The 10,180-nt window shown below is 42.8% G+C and overlaps 1 protein-coding gene and 1 long non-coding RNA gene across 6 annotated transcripts; one reads left to right on the top strand and one right to left on the bottom strand.

Moving 5' to 3' along the window:
* The first annotated feature begins 471 nt into the window (after positions 1 to 471).
* LOC138628797 (uncharacterized) lies at positions 472 to 1,485 on the top strand. Of its 4 annotated transcripts, XR_011311491.1 has the most exons (6): positions 483 to 521; positions 729 to 948; positions 992 to 1,142; positions 1,228 to 1,281; positions 1,325 to 1,392; positions 1,434 to 1,485. It is a non-coding gene; the product is annotated as an uncharacterized lncRNA (long non-coding RNA). The 4 variants fall into 4 exon arrangements; XR_011311490.1 differs by lacking the exons at positions 1,228 to 1,281; positions 1,325 to 1,392; positions 1,434 to 1,485 and having other exon boundaries at positions 472 to 521; positions 743 to 948; positions 992 to 1,136; XR_011311492.1 differs by lacking the exons at positions 1,228 to 1,281; positions 1,325 to 1,392; positions 1,434 to 1,485 and having other exon boundaries at positions 729 to 934; positions 992 to 1,136.
* A 172-nt stretch (positions 1,486 to 1,657) lies between these two features.
* slc35a5 (solute carrier family 35 member A5) lies at positions 1,658 to 9,489 on the bottom strand. 2 transcript variants are annotated; one of them, XM_069712030.1, is made up of 10 exons: positions 9,411 to 9,489; positions 8,681 to 8,837; positions 8,411 to 8,509; positions 7,546 to 7,679; positions 7,247 to 7,314; positions 5,815 to 6,003; positions 4,998 to 5,198; positions 4,779 to 4,906; positions 3,176 to 3,444; positions 1,658 to 1,748 (listed from the first exon to the last, which is right to left on the bottom strand). In XM_069712030.1, exons 2-10 carry the CDS (start codon positions 8,805 to 8,807, stop codon positions 1,680 to 1,682), a joined length of 1,284 nt encoding a protein of 427 aa, XP_069568131.1. In that variant the 5' UTR covers positions 8,808 to 8,837; positions 9,411 to 9,489; the 3' UTR covers positions 1,658 to 1,679. The 2 variants fall into 2 exon arrangements, with proteins under 2 accessions (XP_069568131.1, XP_069568132.1); XM_069712031.1 differs by having other exon boundaries at positions 8,681 to 8,840; positions 9,411 to 9,477.
* Between the last annotated feature and the right edge of the window lie 691 nt (positions 9,490 to 10,180).

Here is a 10,180-nt window from a genome sequence, read left to right as displayed (position 1 = left end):
AACATTCACACACCGATGGTACACCATCGGGAGCAACTTAGGGTTCAGTGTCTTGCTCAAGGACACCTAGGCATGTGGGGATCAAACCACCAATCTTCTGATTAGTGTGCAACCCACAGTACCGTCTGAGCCACACCCTCTCCCAATTAGAGGAACATCACTATAGTTTATGGATTTGTACTGAGCTATGTTACTGACATTTTCCACATTATTTAAACACAGTCTGAGTTGATCATAGAATGAATACAAACTTTAACTTCACCACAGTTTAAAAAGTCTGAAGCCTGATACAATCATAAAATTGTCTGAAACATGGCTGCTGGTCTTCGAACCTTAATGTACAGTTGACCAATCAGATCGCTGGGTCGGAACTACTTGTTGTGTAATTCACTGCAAGCAGTCAAAGAGCAGCAAATACAACAGTAAGCATGAGAAGAAATGCTTACAGACAGTCATCCACAGACAGTCACCCACAGACAGTCATCCACAGACAGTCATCCACAGACAGTCATCCACAGACAGTCACCCACAGACAGTCATCCACAGACAGTCACCCACAGACAGTCATCCACAGACAGTCACCCACAGACAGTCACCCACAGACAGTCATCCACAGACAGTCACCCACAGACAGTCATACACAGCAGTCATACACAGCAGTCATACACAGCAGTCATACACAGCAGTCATCCACAGACAGTCACCCACAGACAGTCACCCACAGACAGTCACCCACAGACAGTCATCCACAGACAGTCATACACAGCAGTCATCCACAGACAGTCATCCACAGACAGTCATCCACAGACAGTCACCCACAGACAGTCATCCACAGACAGTCACCCACAGACAGTCATCCACAGACAGTCATACACAGCAGTCATCCACAGACAGTCATCCACAGACAGTCATCCACAGCAGTCATCCACAGACAGTCACCCACAGACAGTCACCCACAGACAGTCACCCACAGACAGTCATCCACAGACAGTCATCCACAGACAGTCATACACAGCAGTCATCCACAGACAGTCACCCACAGACAGTCACCCACAGACAGTCATCCACAGACAGTCATCCACAGACAGTCATACACAGCAGTCATCCACAGACAGTCATCCACAGACAGTCATCCACAGACAGTCACCCACAGACAGTCACCCACAGACAGTCATCCACAGACAGTCACCCACAGACAGTCATCCACAGACAGTCACCCACAGACAGTCATCCACAGACAGTCATACACAGCAGTCATCCACAGACAGTCATCCACAGACAGTCATCCACAGACAGTCACCCACAGACAGTCACCCACAGACAGTCACCCACAGACAGTCATACACAGCAGTCATCCACAGACAGTCATCCACAGACAGTCATCCACAGACAGTCACCCACAGACAGTCATACACAGCAGTCATACACAGCAGTCATCCACAGACAGTCATCCACAGACAGTCATCCACAGACAGTCATCCACAGACAGGCACATTTCAAAATATACACAATAGTATGAGTGATTCCAAGAGTCCCTCCAGAGTCCATTACAATCCATGAACACTGTCCTTCACTGTTTTCCCTCATTCAAATAAATGCCTTCACAGAATTATCGACCATGCTGCGTCCGACAGTACAAGTCTACTGTGCAGCTTCGCAGCAGTGGAGGAAAATCAGCACTACAAAGACTCCTCCTCAGATTCACTGTCTGTGTTGGGCTTCGTCAGGAGCTCCAGCTCTTCGCCGTCCTGCAACAGAACACACAAAGAGGACATCACAATGAATGCAGCAGCGTCTCGCACAGGAGAACTTACATGTGGCGGGAGGCGCAGCGTGTGACCAATGTGCAGACTCGTGCATTTACAGGGCGAGAGTGAAACCCAGGTCATTTTCTGTGCTACAATTTACCAGCGTCTCTAAAATCAGTAGATGTTAGCGAGGCGGTTGTGCACAGAGACTCAGACAGATATACCGCCCCAAATTGGTTTGTTTGAAAAGAGTGAACTAAGGCTCTCTACTATGAGATTTACCCACGTTAAAACTGAGTGGTCTTATGTACCTGGGTGTCCCACCCCGGTAGAGCCTACGTGGGAAACGCTGATGCAGCAGAGGACACATTTTCAGACGCTGAGGTATTTCACACATTAACATCTTAGTATCATACCAACTTTCTAAGTTGTTTTCAGATATTGGTGGGGAGTATTTACAGCCTTGAAAACACAGAGAGGAAATACCTCACATTTGAAAGCCACAGCTGTTAACCGGCGATTTGTTTTGGATAGTCCTCGACCAGAGAAACAAGGAATACATCTGATAACTAGTATCAGCGTTTCCTATTTAAGTCAAATGTAAAATTCCCTGACTTTCACAGACTGAAAAGCTGAAATTCAATGACCTATAATAAACAGAAAAACAGGCTGGCTTTGTGCTGAGCAGACAAGAAACAGACACATTATTTTATTCCCATCAATTTGCAACCTCACAGGTCAAAAGTGTTCAGTGCTTAAACTTACTGCACATTTATTATGATCACACACAACTCGGCCCGTGCTTATAAACACACCGAGCCTTGTGCAAAAAACCTTACAAACATACAAACATTTTCTCCAATGGGAGCGATAAGAAGCATGCTGGCTTCTTCGTGTTGCAAAACAAAATATCCTGATATTTCATGACTTTGCCCAAAAACATGATCCAACCCTCTGACTTTCCCTGTCTGGAAAAAAGTTTCAAAAATGCCCTGATATTCCCTGAACTTCCCTGACCCGTGGGAACCCTGTCGTATTTCACATACAACAGGGGTTTCCCTCAGTAGAAGACAGGTGATGAGAACAAGTACAAAGTCCTGCTCACTCCAGGACAGTGTCTTCATAAGGCCCCTGTAGATAGCTGTGTTGTTAAATAGCTTCCTCTTTCAAAATCCACCAGAAATGGAATCATGTGGCTCCAGCATGACTCTGGATGCTGTTTTCATAGCAGGGAATCAGGTTTCCTCCCGCACTGAAGAAATCCCATTATAGAGACATGAGAGCCAAGTTTCCTACAGAGAAGCTGGTATGTGCGTGGGAGGAGACGAAGTGGCTATACATCTGGGTGAGGTGAGTGAAGCAGTGGGAGAAAAGGAGTGTGTGGGCTTGTGTGCGTGACTACAGGAGATTTGTGGTTGGTTCCCTACCCCTCTGGACCTCTCAAACACCTCTCCGTTGATGACCCGTAGCTTTTCCTGCTGCAGGCTGTATTCCGGGTCTTTGGGCCGGCTGGCGTTGTAGATAAAGATGGCCAGCAGGACCATTGGAGCCTGGAGGAAGAAGTCCAGCGAAGGGTGGAAGTCGAAGAGGAAGAGGGAGAGGCCGGTAACCAGAACGGTGGTGATCTGGCCCGTCAGCACGTGGAACATGTTGTCTCTGAATTTTAAGATGAAGGCCACAGATAAACCCAGGGCAGCTGAGGAGGAGACAGAGACGAGTATGAGTCCTTCGAATGCACACTATTGCTGTCTTAGCTCAGTCAACACAACCTCTTATTGATTTTAATGACTTTGCAGCTTTTTACAGAGACTAAAACTTGTTATCCACACAGCATCGGCTATTTTCAAAAGCTTAAAATGAAACATGACCACTTGTGGTGTCCAGACAAATTACAGCACGAATTGTTTGATATAATGGTCTGTGTTTGTATTTAGTTCAAAGAGAAGTGGTTGCATGACTTTGTCATATCACCACCAAAAAACTGTGATATTGTTGTTGTCCTGAAAAGTCTCCGGAATTAAAACTGGAGACCAACGCCCAAACCTAGTTACGATGTAAAGAGTCTTTTAATGTCAATAACCATGATCGTAAAGTTTTTTTGAACTTTAACAGAATAGTTTGACGTTATGGGAAATATGCTTTTTTTTTTTTCTTCCTCAGATAAAAAGATGAACAAAGTCCTTTTATCTGCAGGTTAAATATGAAGCTGGTTAGTTTGCAGACATTATACAAACTAGATCCTTTCGAGCGTAACCCGGCTCTCATCAGTCCTGTCCAAGTGATAGTGTGGCACACAGTGCCGTTATCTTAACTGACATTCTTTAGATTGAGGTCAAATGCACCGCTATCACATTTAATATTAAAATAAAGCATTTATGGCTAAAGGTCAAATTTGCTGACCTGGACAATGAATTTGAATCTAAATGTGCTCAACGGTGCAGAGAACCATCTGTATTCTGCAAAACAACTAGAATAAATACCTCATTTCATTTATCTTTTAGAGGAAAGCCTTCTGACTATATATAATATAGCAGCAGCCATATACTTTATTATTTAGAATCAGTGAAGCGATGCCGATGATACAGAAAGGTCTAACATTTACGAAAACACTCATGAGTCTCACACACAGCTGTTGTGTTCACTGTTGCTGGTTCACGTGAACGCCGACATGAAGCAGGAGTTCAGTGAGCAGCTGGTGTGTTTTGGAGGTTGTTCGAATAGGGAAGACATTTTGCTTTCTTTTAGCTTTTGAAGGAACTTGATGATACATGTTTTTCTATATACTGAGCTTCAAAAGTGATGATTTTGTAACAGACAGGATGGAGTATGGTATCAATCTCCTCTGCAGGAAAGCAAACAAGTATATCATACAAAATGTTGTACTATTCCTTTACCCAATTATTTCAATTGCCTAAACTTCATCAGAGGGGCCTCTCATAAGAAAACATCCGGTTATTTTGGAAGACACTGACAGATCACATGTTTCATCTTTTAGGTATGAGGACTTGTCCTTGTCCCACCGGTACTCACCGGTGACCAGCACCAGGCCCAGGGAGTAGACATTGTGTCCATGGAGGAGGCCACAGTGCACGGTGAGGCCTCGTGCCTCGCTGCCGAGCCCGAGGGTCAGACCATTAAACACCACACCGAAGGCGTACCTGCAAAACCACGCAGCAAAGGAGTAAGGTTAGCATGAGAGTTCGCCGTGTGTCTGCGGCTTCAGTATCGTCTTCACACGCTGCTTCTCACAGTTTACTGTTCTGAATGAAGATGCTCTCAGTGAGCTCGTCTCCCTCTTTAAGAATCTTCTCATTGTAGATGTTGGCCATGGCGGAGATAAAGCACTGGAGGAGGAGCAGGATGTGACCCACGCCGAGTGAGCGAAGCCTCTCCACTATCCTGTCCCTCCAGGCCTGACCGGGCAGGGACGATGTCCAGGAGTCACTGGCACTGCAGAAGGAGCCGAGATATGAAACAGGAAACATAAGAACCTCACTGACTCATGAGTGAGCAGGTGTATTTGACAGGTTATGTAATGTGTGATCTCCTCCTATGTTTCTTGGATCATTCTTGGATTCTTCTGGTCATTACTGATTCACCCTCATACATTTGCTCCGTGAATTCATTGGTTATTTGTGCAATTAAATGTAATAAGTTGTAAAACAAATGCTCCTAAATTCCCAGAGCCTAAGGAGACATCTTGTTTACAGATTTGTACTTTTGCCCGACTAACAGTCAAAACTATCGCATTTGTGACTAATGTGTGTCAGTTAACAAATGGATGAATCAACCAATTCTTTCACTTCTAGACTTCACAGGCGACATCCTCTGATGCTACGTTGTCCTGGAACTGAATAATAATAATAAATGCTAAAGCTGCATTTGTTTGGAAGCAGCATGAAGCAGAAAGTACAGGGTTTCACTGCAGCACAGAGAATCACTCAATCATGAGCGTCGATTCAAACTGTATTAAACACTGACATCGAGACTGCGGGTACTTTGTCCAATGCGGTAAATAATTCTTCAGTCATCACCCAGTTCTGTGTTTCCACTTTCATCACATCACCTGCTGTTCCTCATCTGCTCCAGAAGCTGTGTGTAGAGGAGGCAGGAGTTGGAGGAGGTGGAGAGGGGGTTTGAGTGGAGGCCTGGCACAGCTACTGAGTTTTGGCTGCTTCCAGATCCCGTTGTCAAGGAAACGATAGACAGGAAGAGGATAACCAATGCTGCCCACTGAACCCAGGACAGGCGCCTCCTGATGAGAAAGAAAAGTTGAACTAATCATGACATAATCTATTAGTATTTAATTACACAGTATTGTTTACATGGTGCACAAAATGTCTACTTCGATGAAATAGTGTACCAATAAATGGTAAATAAAGAGTATTTTATGATTGTCGTGATTGGAAATGTTTGAATTTGTGGAGGATTTGAAAAAAAATTAAGAGGCCTTTGATATTTTGTGGTGAAATTACATGAATCAGCAAAAATTGCAAGTCGGACAAAAAAAAAAACGTTGGTTTTTTTTGCTTTTTAAATTACTTCTAGATTTATAGTACACAATCACTTCTATTGAATTATATGCAATCTGCACATCACAGAAATAGCTGAAAAATAGTTTAGTTCTCTATTTATTTTCTGAATTTAAAGAACGGTAGGGCTCAACGTTACAAAGAAATTCTAGAGTCATAAAAGTGATGTAGTTTACAAAACAGACAGTGTGTAACTGCAGTATAGAATACATAGGCTACATCTGCAGTAAAAAAAAAATAAAAAAAAATAGGTGCTTTAAATTATTTTTAAATAATATTTATTCAACAGATACTCTTTGAATAAAAAACAAAGTGCAAAATACAACTGGAAGAGTGTATAAAGTGTATAAAACTCGTGACAATTAGTAGCCTCATTTTCATAATATGACCACATTTCCCATAATCCCCGAGTTTTGCAGTTGTTTTTAGTCAGTCAGTATGTGGTTTGTTTTCAGGATGAGAGGAGAGGCAAAGAGCTTTGCTGACTGTACATGAGGAGTTATTTAGTTTATATATGCAGATAGTTTGGAATCACGTCTTTATGCTGTAACGCCTTCAGCAGTTTTTTTTTATTGCGGAGAAATCACAGGAAAATGTTGCAAAATGGCGGGATCCCACAAATATTGCAGAGATTAGAATCGGTGTTAATTATTTCCTGCAGGGACTAAATAAAACTGGCAACTTGGGTGAATTCCATTTGACCCGCAGTGTGACACGTACAAAAAAAATTCAGTTACACTGTCCTACAGTGTGTCTACAGTGTCATAAATAAGATCCTTACTTTGCAGCTACTGAAAGAAAAGAAAAAGGGAGACGTCTCATCTAATAAGGTCACATAAAAAGCAACAAGGGAGGGAAAAGCAACAGCAAGTGTATCAACATACACACAGATTGACACGTATCACCTAAAACAGACTGTCCTTTCACGGAGCAGAACATTACAGCATTATCAAAGGAGCCACTTACTTCAGAACAAGTCTAAAGAGCACAGCTGTGGTCAGGATGACAAAGTTGGAGAACAACACAGCCATGGCCTGGGAACAAGAAGAAGAACAGCAGGCTCAGAGATAAAGCGGCATGTGAATCAAACAGCATAACGTGAGTAGAACATTTTGTAAAAACTGTCATGATGTGAGACAGTAAAATCTACAGTCAGATAAGAAGTAAACAGCACAGTGAGGTTATTTTGTTGAATTATTGGAAGTCATGAAACAAAATCTCCTCTAAAACCTCTAATGTAAAGGAAGCGGTCAGTGTGAACCTACAGGCTGCAGATAGGTCATCACATAGAAGATGATGAGGTTGTCGAGAAAGTAGAGGAAAGCAGGGACGGCCCACTTCAGGGAGCTGAGGAAGGAAGAGCTGGAGGCCCAGGCCAGCTCTCTGCATGATCGACCCTCTGAAGTAAACACAGCGAGTGAACACACTTCATTCATAAATCACACAAACAACGAGTACTTGCACAGACATGAGCGGTTATGAGGCTCATCCTGGTTTTGATCTTATTCAGGATATCATAAATATGCTGTTTACAGATAACATTTTACTGGTGAGCAGGTGGGCGTGATGTTTACAACTACAAACAGGTTATTTTGAAATGATTTATCTGACATTCCTACAACTGTAACCCTAAAATTAATGTGACTGTGTGTTGGAAAACAGGCTTCTTCTAACCTGTCTCAAACAGACTTCAATAGTTCAGCATTTCAGTGATATCTCCCATCTAAATTAGAAAGTAGATTTAACTCTTTTATTACTGGATACAGGAACAGTATCCTGGTTTCTCTCCAAGTGCTCCAGTCAGCATATCCAGGTGTCTCCAAACTGGGATGAGGGCGTATCTTGAGGCAGGATTACGTTTGTTAGGCTTCATTAATCCTGACAAATGTAATTGTGCTAAGTGTACACAGAAAAGAGGGCGTCAACTCACTAAGTCAACTCTGGTTCTCCTAGTTCAGCCATGAGCATGCTCACTTAAAAAAGTAAGTTTGCAGCATCTGACCAATCACAAACAAGTCCTAAAAACCCATAGTAACCCTGAAGAAATCCAGATGTGTGAAAAAGCTGATCATAACCAGGACATTTCTATGCATGTAAACACACTGATACAGCTGTGACCTCCACGTTTACCTCGGACTATGACCCGAACTGACATAACCAGACAGAAGAGCAGTTTGAGCGCCTCAGCAAGGAGATTGACGGATGCAGGGAGGAAGTCATACTTGTTTTCTGCAATCAGAACAGAACAAAGAGACACAGTTAACCAGCTGAGAACACTTCGGTAAAATACACAGCGTAAAAATGAAAACCGTTTTACTCAGTGAAATGAGAGAGTTATTAAATATTTGTATCGCTGCGTAGATGAAGTCCCGTCTGTATTCTTGTCAGTCAGACAGTCACCTGCATTGGCAGAGAGTTTGAGCAGCACGATACGACTGGTCCCCAAGATGACAAAGCCCAGGCCCAGGGCCAGAGTGTAGGCTGAGGAGCGGGAGGTGAGCCGAGGGCAGGAGTGGCAGCACACCATTGCTGGGACTGGAACTGGATCCAGTCCAATCTGCTGGACCACAATAAATATAAGGACACACACACACACACACACACACACACACACACACACACACACACACACACACACACACACACACACACACACACACACACACACACGTCGATTGGATCAGACGGAGCGAACCTGGCTTTAAGTTTCAGAGTCTGTATTGCAAAAGAACATGTAAGATCAGTGTATTTCTACAAGGACATACTCAGATCAACAACTTTAATAAAACATCGACAAGATACGTGGTGATCAGCAGATCAACCTAATGAGAGTAAACGTGAGCTCCAGGTGCCAGCCAGAGTTATAACTACCTGCAGCCACTTATAAAGCCACTACAGCTCCACTATCTCCTTTGTTCTCCCAGTGTTTGGTGATCATTATTCACACACGCTTTTTAAAACCATACTGTAATGGTAATAAGAGCTAGCCTAGCACTATTAGCACGACAACTGTCATGTCTCGTCTAATAAACAAACCCAATAAAAGCAACCGCTCTCTGAAATATTCGGACACACAGTTCGGACACCGTCGCCAATTAAAAGCGAAAACGAGAGCATCGTGAAGTCGTACCTGTTGTTCCCCTTATTTACAAGACATAACTGAAGCAGCGATTCCGTCAACATGAGCGTTTCCTGATTGCTCCGCGCATGCGTAGAAGCGACGGCAGCGTGTTGACGTCACACGACAGTCGCTGGAGGTCAGCGCGAATAGTTTCTGTACCAACTTCGTGAATGGAGGCTACAGAATAAACAAAGTAAACTACAAAACAAAGTGAACAACAAACCAGGAAAGAAAAAAGTCGAAGATAAGAGCAAGGTAAATACGATAATATATACATGAAATATAAATGAATAATAGTTTAATTAAAAGATTCTTTATCAGAATGCGGTTTCTGTTCATATTGGATAAATGAAAGACTTCGACCAATTTGATAAAAGAAAATACCATTCTCACGTAAGTGATATTAGAAGGGGAATGATTGATTGATTGATTGATTGATTGATTGAGGCTGTTGCTAACAAATAAGTAATGTAGCAGTAATGTAATGTAACGTACATAAGTAATGTACAGAGATTACATGAATAGGCTACTTACATTTAGGAATTTGTCTATTGCTTAAGTATAGATAAACAATAGTTGGGGTGTGTTCCTCCACCCATTACACATACATGTTTTGCTCGTGAATTATGGCATGTTTTTATGGAGTGACATTACACTGGGACATTTTGAGGTCAATGAAAGTTGCAATGTAATTTTCAACACTCATCCCCATTGCACTTTTTTAAAGATGATGGGAATCAGCACACCCCAAAGGCATGACTCATAGCAAAACACACAAG

The sequence above is a fragment of the Brachyistius frenatus genome, unplaced genomic scaffold (assembly GCF_029030835.1).
Source record: "Brachyistius frenatus isolate BFR_SWC_R1_liver_20210118 unplaced genomic scaffold, ASM2903083v1 Contig_106, whole genome shotgun sequence".
Lineage (NCBI taxonomy): Eukaryota > Metazoa > Chordata > Actinopteri > Embiotocidae > Brachyistius > Brachyistius frenatus.
The sequence above is the reverse complement of the archived record's forward strand: the minus strand, read 5'-3'. Positions and strand labels throughout refer to the sequence as shown.